At 44.8% G+C, this 11936-nt stretch overlaps 1 protein-coding gene across 1 annotated transcript; it reads right to left on the reverse strand.

The window, feature by feature from the left end:
- Positions 1-243: 243 nt before the first annotated feature.
- On the reverse strand, positions 244-6970 carry LOC142591118 (partner of xrn-2 protein 1-like). Its single transcript, XM_075703502.1, has 2 exons — positions 6757-6970; positions 244-623 (listed from the first exon to the last, which is right to left on the reverse strand). The coding sequence occupies exons 1-2, from the start codon at positions 6856-6858 to the stop codon at positions 399-401; spliced, it is 327 nt and encodes a 108-aa protein (XP_075559617.1). The 5' UTR covers positions 6859-6970; the 3' UTR covers positions 244-398.
- Positions 6971-11936: the final 4966 nt, after the last annotated feature.

The raw sequence follows: 11936 nt of genomic DNA on the forward strand, positions 1-11936 counted from the left end.
CGGATGCTTGTTTTGAGCTTTTTCTTTATTGAAACGAACGATGTTCTGTATGTTGTATGCGTGTTTCCAAAGTATGCATGCAGTTTTCGCTTCACTTTGCTGAGTGCTTGAAGCCTCTGCCTTACGGGGGTACAAGGCAGTGCTGCTGGCCTGCACTGCCACCGAGATCGGCCCACATTCTTCGCTAACGGACGAGCACACGAAAAATGGCCACCACCGAGAGGCTAACAGCTTCGCTGTAAAATGTGGTTTATTTATGTAGTTCAAAATGTATTATTAGAAGTCCCGGCACTTTTCAATTCCCAGATTTCTGCATGTCGTTGATTTGAACGAGACATCAATTTAAATCCGGCGCTGTTGGCAGCTGTCGTAAAGCAGCGTCCATCTGAGTTGTGCGTTCACCGCAGCTCAAGCGGTGGATACCGCGCCTTCTTGGTGATAGCGCCGAGCTTCGGTTCGTTCGCGAACAAGATGCTCCTATTCTGGCGCCGCTTGGCGAGCAGCTCGGGAAGCCTGTCCACGTTTTTGGACAACTCGGCGATCTCGGAGCACACGTCGGCTGGGTAGGTGCAGCGTAGAGTCTTCATGTTGATGAACGCCTGCGATAGGCTCAGCAGCAAGACCTGCGAGGAAAAGGGAGCACCACTTGTTCGATGTGGCCGCGTTTCACCACCATGCCAACGCATTGTGGAGTGTTTTGTCCTGGCGAAGCGATAAGGATGACATTTGTCTTACGCCAAAGCGGCTTCCCCAGCGAACGCGCTTATACAAACCTTGTATGTAGACAGATAAAGTAGTGCAAGTAAACGCAACTCTGTTTTGAGTAACAAACAAAAGAAATGGTACATAAAACCTGAACAAACGATGTTACCTATAAGGAATAGCGGATTACATTTACCGGATCCTTTGATTTACTTGTTTGTACATAACTATTTGGTGCATGCCACTGCGTGTGTACCCATTCTTGACCAGTCCCCCAGAATGGCTATGTGCAAGTGTGACACAAAGGGTACTGAGTCAAAAAATGCTGCTTGACGCGGGCCGTACACGCACCTGTCATCAGTATTCTTCCCGCGACAAGCTCAATAGGTCCCCGTCGTTCTGGTGACATCGCTGCGCAAACTTCTCACGTTGTCCATCCTCCTGACTTGTAGTTTCTTGCAACACAACTGCTTATAATATCATTAGTTTGTATGTCAGCATGGCTAGTGGGCGGTATAGACCGTAACAACAACAAAAAAGTATGCACGAAGGGTAAAGTTGTGGTCTTTGTGATGTATAAACGTAAACAAAATGTTAGATGGCACGTTGCATAAGATGTCGGTGAAAAACATTTGACGCGTCGTCATTCGTGAATTAAAATTACTGCGTCACCAACGGTTCGCTTCCTCTAGATTCCAACATGTGCGTTGAACCTGCGTGTTTTTATACGCGCAATTCTAATGGGTGCCCTGTGTTTTTAGCTTTAATTGTTACCTAAGTTACGACGATATCGACGTGATAGGTTGCCAGTATGCAACAAATAATTGTAACTGGCGACCAATAACATGCCTGCCGACTCTCCCGAATTCTTCGTAATGCCTACGAAGCCGGGCTAGTTCTTCGTTTTTACGAATGTTCGTCGTGCTTTACAAAAATAGACTCCTACTTTGTACTTTGAAGTCTTCATATTCCGAAAGGACACTGGATGGGCACCAGCGTCGAGTAAGTTTATTCAGAGTAGAGCTAGTTGGGGCTGTTTGTTTCACTGCGACATAGTTTGCAGCGCGAAAAAAAATTACGAGAAAGAAAGGTTGCGGGACAGAGTGCTAGTACCAAAGTCACCGGAAGGTTGAAAACTTTACTCACAGCAGTTTCTAGTTGGGGGATACCAGCGTCGAGCAAGCTTATTCGGAGCACTTATCGAGGCGAAATCGGCAACAAAGAAAGTCACCGGTATCTGAATACAATGTGTAACCTCCGAGTCCTTGCTGTTCCAAGATGCTCCTGCTTGTGTGCAGTATTTAAGAGAAAAACAATCATTATTATGGTGCGTACGTATCCCAGAAAGGGTGTGAGCTGAGGGCAAACATAAGAGTAAGATAGACTAAGATGTGTACTATTCCCCTCCACTTGTTCTGTGTTCTGTCTACAAGATTTTACGAATTTTAATCTTCACAGGTTGACAGGTATATGAAATAACCAACGCGAACATGACGTTACATAGTCGTTGTCATATGTGTACATTAGCTGCTAAGTTACTTGTGAAAGTTTTTTCTTTGTACTCATTACTGAGTTTGGGCGTATAATTTACAATAAACAATCACAGTTACATTTTCATAGCTCTGAAAGTTTATTGCACAAACTATAACTGTAATTACTCGTCCAGCGGTGGATCTTTATTTATTACATAATCCACTCAGTCACTGTCTGCCCAATAGTGCATACATCTTGAAACTATTTATTTATTTGCTTCACAACACTGCCGAACAGATTGGCACAACTACCGGAGAATATGATAAAAAATACCTAGTATTTAAAACGTGTCACATACATCTTGAAACAATTTTTTTTATTTCACAACACTGCTGACCAGATTGGCACAAACAGCGGGGAATATGATAAAGAAATATACCTAGCACAAGATGCGGGCATCGGATATACATAAATCACGAACAAGAAGTAAACATAACTGAGTATTCGCACTTACATATGAGCAGGGTTATTATCTCTGGACCTATATAAAGAGAAATTCAAACAGAAAGAAGACTAATGTAACTTGCAAGTGCCTTGCGAAAATCCGTGGCCTCGAAAAATGATTTTAGGAAGTGCGTTCCAGTGAACCTGTGCTGCAAGTTTGAATATTATGCTGAAAATGTTTTAGTTAAACGAGTTGGACGCCTAGTTGTTCATCTCTTACATACATCGTATCTTACATTCCTTTTGAGAGTTCTCACATGATAACCACGTTGGGTAAACTCGAGAAAAAAAATTGAATAGAAAATTCTAAATCCATTACTCAGCTGTGCGCTTGACACGATTCTGAATATGTAAGAAATGTGACCCGCTGGAGTGTCCCAGTAACTATAGCGTTGCGCTTGATGTCGGGGGTTTGATCCCAGCCACGGCAGCTTCATTTTCGGGAGGGTGAAAGGAAAAGAAAAGAAATTTCTCTTCTACTTAGATTCAGGTGCATGTTAAAGAACCCAGGTGGTCAAAATTGATTTGGAGTCAGCCATTACAGCGTACTTCACGTTCTTGTGGCTTTGGAACTTAAAACCCCATAATTTAATCAGAAGATCTCGTGTCAATACATATTCATTGGACATCATTAATTGGCGCCCGAATGAGATAGACTCATCTCATATCTCCTAGTATAGATGTGAGGCTCAACTGTAGATTGATGGAGGTTTTGCGTTTAGAAGGTATACACCTTGGCTGTGATAGGAGCCAAAGCGAAAAGCTTCAGATGGTAATTTAATTACCATGAAAGAAGAGCATACAGTGGTTTACTTATCGCGAGCCCTCATATTTCGTGCGAAAATTAAACAACCCTCTCATTTTATTTTTAACTGCACGTTCTCTAGGGTGCGCACTCTTAATTACCGACACAGATGTGGAAAGTCATGGTGTGCCGTAGAAATGTTAGGATGGGTGACGACTGTGTGAATGAGGCCTTGAACGCAAGAAGTACACCAGTAGATATATGTGGCGATCGTCTCATTGTCGGAAGGTTACGCGAATTGCACGTTATTGCTGTCCTTATATACTTTCAGCCTCAAGGCACAGCGGCTCTCCTTGTGCCTCAAGGTTTCACGCTCACGTAAGGTGTAAACGCATATATTGAAATTGCGTCGCTTTAAATTCAGATGTTCTAAGAACGTAAACTTAAAACAGTTTTCCCACCAACTTTTGGCAACTGTTATAAAAATATATCTGAGTCCCTGAATCACCTGCTTCTTTGGTTCTGTATACTTTGGGTTTCTGTCTTAACAGCAATACATTTCGTTCAACTCTGTTTAGGGGCTGTGTAGTGACCGCGTTTCCGTATGTCACGTGTAAATGAATAGAAAAATCGGAACGGTCCACTAAATTAACTTTCTTCTTAATGCACGGGGTGACATGCTGGCGTGACCTAGCACGCGAGGCAACTGCTGCTGGGCTGACGAAACAACACCCGGGCAGCTATTATGCCTGTCAAAATATTGGCAAAAAATTCGCTCCAGTTGCGGGGTTCGCAACTCGATCGACGGTGCACCGAAGGAAGAGCGTCGGTGTTTGTCTCCGCCAAGTGAAACGATTATCACAACTTTTGTTGTGTGTTCTGCTCGGACGAGTGCTTGTATACAACTGCTCTGCAGGAAGGCTAATATGCCAGCAGCGCAAGGCAAAACACCGCCAGGCTCCGCTGGCGGGCCGCCAGAGTGGAGCGGGATGGTGTCTAATCGGCGTCGCTGTTTGTGCAGCCAGACGCAGTGCGGGCTTCTCCAGCATTTAGGAAACTCCCGTCAACACGCGGGCCATGCATGCGCTGTCGATACGGCGACAGCACGACGGCGGCGCCGGTGGCGCTTACGCGCATTACAATATAGCAAAAAAATTGTATTTGTATAGTTTTTCTAAGAGCTTGTAGTAGAAATGTTCGGAATAATACTTAATCTGCAACGTCCCGCCGGTTATCTGCAGTATACGACCGCTCCATGGAAAAGCCCACGGCGTGCCTTTCCATCGAGGGGCCGTGGGCTACTGCCTGGTCCGCAAAGTACGCATTGAAGAAACTACGAATGCGAAAACTGAGTTTCCGTCGAAGCCCCACTTCTAACGAACTGTACGAGATAACAGCTTACTGCCCGAAATATAGGCAGCCTACAAGAGCGCCTTCGCAGCGCAGAGCAACGGCTCACAAGTAAATTGGTTCATCCTTCTTTCAGACGAATCGGTCACAACACGAAAGCAAAAAGTGTATTCTAAAAAGCAGAGACGGCTTCGTTGCACATGCAAAAATACAAGCCTATAAATGTGCAGTCGCTTATTGAGTGCAGTGTCGGTCGAAAAGGGAAGCAATGGCAGCGATAGCAAGAACGCGGGGCCTGTGCTGGTGCGCAGTGCGATTCAGCACTTTCAAGCCTACTAGGCGTCCTAGGTATATTCGACGCTGCGATGAGTACGTATATGGCGAAAATTCGTCTGTTTGGCGACTGTTGCTTAAAGTGATAAATCATCAACAACGCCACCTGCGGGTCCTCAACGGCGCCCATAGAAAAAGACATTCCGAGGCCCTGATCATACGGTCACTTTGTTGTTCCTACGTAGACAGCTTTGCTGGTAGCTGTACGAAGTTTTATGGACTCCATGGCGGAGCCGGTAAAACACGATGTGAGATTAAAGAAAAAATAAATTGCTGGCGAAAAGTTTGGAGGACGCTAAAGCTTCACCTTACAGGGTGGAACGCGATAGCGTTTAAACATCGCTGACTGCTTCTGACGCTTCCCGGCAAATGCAGCTTATGTAACCGTAATGTTTACCGACAAACTCTGGCAGTGAACGCTATGTAGGAAGGCGAGCTTTCTGGTAGAAACGCGGCCTCTTGCGTGGGCTGCGATTGCGCGGAGGCGAGGGCCATCTGCATGGTGTTGTTGCAAGAAACCGAGGTCGGCGCTCCGCTCTATGAATGATATAAACGCTGAAAAGGGTGTTTATGTTTGAGTTTCCGCGTAACAGGATGACATTTTCTCGTATATTCAAATTAGAATCCGACGCTATTATGTCTGTAGATCGTGTGTAAAAGTCGTGAGTCGTACTTTAAGATTTTTTTGATGCACTTTACTTTCAGAAATTCAATCAATTCAGTGATGTCCTTGCGCTACACGGAGGGCCTGCATGATTGGGTATGTGTGGTTTGGAATGATTTTTCGCTCACAAAACGGTCAATGCTGGACGCTGACGCCGGATTTTCTGCGACACGACTTAATGCTATAGTGTTAAAAAACCGTCCAACGAAGCCCTTGCCGATCTGTGTTGGCGGTACACGAGGTGACGTTCACGTTATAATCATCGACAATTCTATGTATCAAAGCAAAAAAGGTCGAGGTTTCTTTTGCGTGTTGAAGATTACTTCTTGGCATGCACACATGGGACAGACTTCCGCTGTAGCTTGGCAGAGAACACCTTGGCGTTAAAATGTTAGTTTCGCACAGACGCCAAGCACTGAAAGTGGTAGAAAAGTTTAGCGTTGTGCTCGAGCACCTCGAGCGCTGTTATCACACACGGAGGCGGCATGGCGTGACACTGCAGCTTCGCAGCAAGTACAGCGCCGTGTGTGCCAGAAACCAGATGTGTTGCAGCGCTGGAGCGATGAGGAAGGAACGCCGGCAGCCACGTTACTTGCGCCGCTCCTCCATTGCGCATGAGAGAGACCGACAGAAAGCCGTCGGCGTTTATCAGCGCCAGATAACAATATTTTTAACTTGGCCTTTAGTGTCCGTTCCAATCAGGCCAGTGCATGGATCATGGCGTGGTGCGCACCCAGATTCTTGGCAGGATTGCCAACGTGTGGGCGCGCATTGGTCACGCCAGAAGCGGAAAGCCAAAACGCTGTCCAGGCTCCGGCACAGAGGCTGACAAATGCTCTATGGTTTGCGGCATTGCGCCGGAGCGGATTATTAGGGGAAGCGTCGCTTCAGCGTCCGTACTTGAACCAGCTCAACCCGCGTATGCTTGTCTTTCATCATGCGCATGTTTATGGGGTCGTATCAACGAAACAAGAATCTGTCTCACCTCTTCGACTTTGCCGTCGTTGGCCATGATAAACTCTCGCCGCAGGTCCCAGTTCTCGTCAGTCTCCCACGGCTGGCGGTAGGCATCGATGGGCTTCTGCATTTGTCACCGAATCGTTCGTTTTGCCACTGACGCTGCAGACCCTTGCCTGCTTGCTTGCTTTCTTGTTCTCCACTTGTGGCGCTTGCCCACTACGGACGATCGGCCAAGAAGCCGGTGGTTATAGGTTAAAGAGAACCAGGAGAGGGAATAACCTAAACGAAAAAGCAGATCATGGGGACGTATAACGTCTATAATAATTAAGAAATAAAAATAATTGTACATATATATACGAAGAAAAGTTTTTGTTGTTTGTTTAGGTGGTGTTACAATAATTTCAAACACAGAATCAGCAATTTAATGTGCTATCTAGTTATGAATTTTGGTAATTAACATGGCAGCCTTCTTGTGTCACACAAATAGTCGTAAATGGTCATGCAGACGTTGCTGTGGCTAAAGTTCAAAGAAACGCCGAAGGAGAGGATATTTTGAGAAGTTAAAAATTACCAAATTTCCAGATTGAAAATTTGAATTTCTTCCTCGGATTTCTAAACCGGCGGCAGGCTAGTATAAAATCGTCAATGTTTCCAGGTTACTGACACAGGTAGGACACAGAGGGGATGGTGCCAGACTAGACCTGTATAGGTAAAAATTCATCGATGGGATGCGGCCGCGTAATTTTATTATGGAGATTTCTAATTGATTTCTACTTGTGGGACACCATTTATTGTCCCATGAAAAGGACGAATGTATAAATTTTGATGTTTTTTTTTCAGTTTTGTAGAATAATTGAAAAGAGAAAAATTTCTAAACCTAGCCGCGCTGACATCAGCCGAAGTAGGGTGATGTCACTGCGGAAGTGTGGAAGTGACCACTGCGGTAGAAAATACCGTTAGAGCGCTGACTTATTAGTCAGTGCCGTGTACATCATGTCTGCTTTCCACCTGTCCTTTGCGCTGTTCTTGCCCCCTTAGTCATTAACCTAGCACCCCAATTCAGCACAATCATTCGATGATGCGACAAGGCCGCCTTGGTTCTTTGCAGCGATAAGGTTTTGGCAGCTCATTCGAGTGCAGCGCAGCGTAGCATTCCTCAAAAGTGGTGGAAGCACATACCATGCCTGCCACAAATCCTGCTATGTACGGCACAATAGCACTTGAAACCACTGAAAGGCTCTGTGGAAGATTCACACGATGCGTGTGGTCATGGGCATAATTCAAGGGTTTCAGCAATGACAACCTCCTGTCCGTGAATCTATGAGGCTGATGGCACTCGACATGTTTAATAAAGTCACAAAATCTCGGGAGAAATTTTCAGCGTCGGACGACGTTGCTTCCGTGTGTATGAGGAGGAACTTGTTCGCGGCTTTGAATTAGCGGGCAGTGGGGTTGTTATTGTAACCTCTTTTGCCTCTCACACAGCCGAAGAACAGTCCAAATAATCGTTAGACATCTTGTGCGTCAGCAGGTACTTCAGTTTTCCTGTGGCAAGAAGTTCATCAAAAAAGGACGTCGACACTTTTCATGCAAATAGTGATGCCTAAAAAATCGAGTTTTCTTGAGCCCATCTATTACTTGTCGCTCAGCTGCATCCTTCAGCCCTTATTTACCTCTCAGATTACTGTTGAAATGCTTTTCAGAGGCTGCATTCCGTTTTCGCAGTGGGGCTTTGTATGATCGGGCCAGATGGTTCCTTGAGTTCAGTATGTCGAAGAGGCGATAAAATGTGCAAATAAAATCCGCTGTGGCATGGGCAGCATGAAAGTGAGGAAGCTTTAATTCAAGCTTACAGAAGTCGAGTGCATCTGCAAGAGATGTACTGAGGGCCTGCATGGTAAGGCGAACTTTCATATTTTGCTTCGGTTATAGTAGCTTAACCTTCGCAAGCTTGTTTCCGTGGTGCAAACCTTTTTTTTGTTGCATGGCCTTAATAGTTTCAATGTAGAACCGCTTAGCGTTAGACTCTTGCATATCAATCAGATGGCTTCAGGATTCCAAGAAGTTCTTAAGAGGTTTTGCAAGATTTTAATAATGTGACATTCATCTATGATGACAAATAATGTATTGGGAAAGTTTTTTGAGCACTGGAATAAGGTGTTGAATCCATCGGAACGGCATCTTAGCTCAGCACAGCGAAATTTATCCATGGAAAATTTTGAGGCCACTCGATCAAAGGTTAGTGATCTTACTTCGACGCCTATTGAAGTCGCTTGTGACAAATTCTCTTTTGTAAGCCTCCCTCTTTCCGAACCAGAAAGAAAATCGATGAAGAACCCGAGGGGCACCTTCCGCTTCATATTGAGTACCACAACTATGAAAACATGGACATTTGTTGCTTCTGGTAGGCTGATATCCGACACTGCCATGCTCAAGTCCACATGAGCGAAAACACTACTCCCTGCAAGGTGTACATACTTCGTAATAGACATGCAATCTACCATTAGCGCAGCGATCATGGGTTCATCTCGGCCTTGCACAATGTTCTTTAGGAGCTCTAACGCCCCAGAAGTGAAGCCAGGATCTCAATTCATAGTTTTGTGCCATTCATGAAGGTGCACACGTTCGGCAGAGCACTGTTAACTTCGCTGGGCACTCAGATAATCATACGCACTTGGCGAGTAATAGCGCATAGTGAGCGCAAATTTGCGAAGTTCGGATGAGTGTTGCTTGTTCATCTTTTCACGGACTCGGGCCAGAAGCTGCTGGATATTCGCAGAAAAGGATGCTTGGAAACAAGCATCGAAGTCAAGAAATCGAAAAAGGCTTGCATAAAGACGACCTAAACGACACACATGCGCGAGCACACCTCACTGCGCCTGTCGCTTTCTGCCCTGAGCCACATGGCGACGCGTCGTCGTCAGTCACAGAACACTACTGCCACTCCGGAAGGATTAATATAACCTGCTTGGTCAGTACAGCACAGTACAAGAATAGAGAGGTGTCATGACGACGCCGTCCGCTTGCAGGGCGCGATGGCTATAATACACATCTGTTCGTGCTTCCTTTGTCCTCTGGCAGGAGGGCTGCAGTGTTAGAGGCTATGGTTAGGGCAATTTTTTATTGTTTGCTAGTGGCATGAGCCGCTGCGTTTGCGCAATTAGTTTACTATTTCGCTCCAAATCGCCTTATAATGCCCAATGTTACTTTTTGTGTGCCACTACTACATCTTGCTGTTTCTGTCTTCCTGTTGGCCGTGTGGCAGAAAACTGAAATGCAGCTGCGTACCACCTACTGAACTCCCCTTTTACAGTAAGCCTCTGATGCCAATCGGCATGCGAAACTTTGGTTACTTCTGACCCCGAAAAGATCTCTGATCTTAAGCAGATATTTCCATTTGAGAATGCTAGCGCCGGCCGAATTAGTACTGTTAAATTTCTTCGCACCATCCCATACTTGTTCTAGCGCCAAAGTTCTCTAGCTTTCATTATTGCTGCGCCCCTATACACCCTCATCCCAGATTATCTAGAAGGATGTCTGAACAAATTTTCTCTTCGTTCATTCATACACTCGGGTATTCATATTGTTTGAATATATGGTTATGACTTGCCATTGAATCGATACTACTTCATTACTCGTGTCTTAAGTAAAGATCGTAATTCCCAATTTATCTGTGCTAAAATTAATGCCTCGACATGTCACATCATTTCTTTACGAACTAGCAAGTCCTTAAATACCTTGCATTATATTTTATTAGCAGTGTTTCGTCCGCATACAAAGCCCCGGGACTCTCTTCGCACCGCTTTGCCCATTATGGATCGCGATAAGGAATAACACTTCGTCTCGTCTGCCCAATAAAAACTCAGCCGCGTGACATTGGCAACTTGCTCATGACACTAATGCGACATATTCCTAATACCTATTCATATCTATATCTACTGAATATAGAAGCTAGGGGAGGTGATAAAAGCTACTCTGAGAACCAAAACCGGCTTCTGATTAATTCAGAAATCAGCTGCGTCACATGCGGAATTTGTTTTTGGACATTACTACCGCCTCTGAATGTGAAATTAACGTACAGAACATTAAGGATTGGAATATCTCCGAGCACAAGCACTTTAAAAGTGTGAAATAAAATGTAGTTGTCTGCGAATAGGATTGTCATCATGTTTTTCTCTATAAACGAATACACCCTTGTCCCAAAATTCTAAAAGTTGGCCCACGTATTCTTGTCATGCACTGGCTGACTCCACTTTGCAAAAACTGTGTCAAAGTGCGTAAAACACTTGGCCAAGCAGCATTTGCGTAGCTTGCGCAATTCGTTTACTAAAATATCGAATAACTTTGTAGACCCCACAAAGAAAGCGTAGTCTTAAACCTAATGATTGCGTCCACCAAAAGGCACAAACCGCCTGGACAAGCAATGCTTTCATAGCATTGCTTGCCTTTTTCATAAAATTATTGACAGTTTAACTTTGAGAGGCTGGTACGAGAAGCTAAGCCATAAGACGAATGATCGGGATCTTTAAAAGTGCTGTAGGTATTTTTGGATGAAACATTCCATAATCCAGAATTCTTTACAATCAGTGCCACCTATTTGGACATACTTTAGCATTTAAGCAACTGGTTTGAAATTTATACCGTCATATGTGAGCCAACATTAAAGTATCCGATACTGAACCTTCCAAGTAAGAAAACTTCAAGGAACATGAGAGAAAAGCAGTGCCAATTTTATTCTCTTCTTTCATACAAAACGAGCATGGTTTGGCGCGAAGAGACTATGCGTTGCTATTGCTATATCAAGTTAGAAGGGGCAGGCTTTCCTGGTTGGATGTAAGGAAAGAAAGAGAACACCACGATGTTTCCGAGAACATCAGCACGACTTGCTTCAGTATTTGTGAAAATGAATCTCGCAATACCAGCCAAAGGCACATTGCTACGTGACGTTAGACTGCATGACAATAGCAGCGTCATTACGCAATCAAACCCGGAAATCCACGTTATAAGTGCACTAAAGCGAGGTATATATAGAGCGCGTTCTCCACGATAAGCAAGTGAATAAGGATTCTTTAGTGCGAGCTGGTCTGCACTGCCAACGGATACGAAATATTTTCGCCTTTGGGGTCCTCACTTGTGAACCACTAACTGCGGCGACGTGGGCGGTCTTTTCTATCTTTACGCATCTCTTCCAAAAGAAACGGTTGC

The sequence above is a fragment of the Dermacentor variabilis genome, chromosome 8, assembly GCF_050947875.1.
Source record: "Dermacentor variabilis isolate Ectoservices chromosome 8, ASM5094787v1, whole genome shotgun sequence".
In the NCBI taxonomy this organism is placed as follows: Eukaryota; Metazoa; Arthropoda; class Arachnida; order Ixodida; family Ixodidae; genus Dermacentor; species Dermacentor variabilis.

What these genes read in the sequence shown, in the direction of transcription:
- LOC142591118 (XM_075703502.1), bottom strand. Translation starts at nt 6,858, where the DNA reads ATGCAGAAGCCCATCGATGCCTACCGCCAGCCGTGGGAGACTGACGAG. An exon ending in ACGACGGCAAAGTCGAAGAG is followed by an intron (nt 624 to 6,756) that starts GTGAGACAGATT and finishes TTTTCCTCGCAG; the next exon opens with GTCTTGCTGCTGAGCCTATC.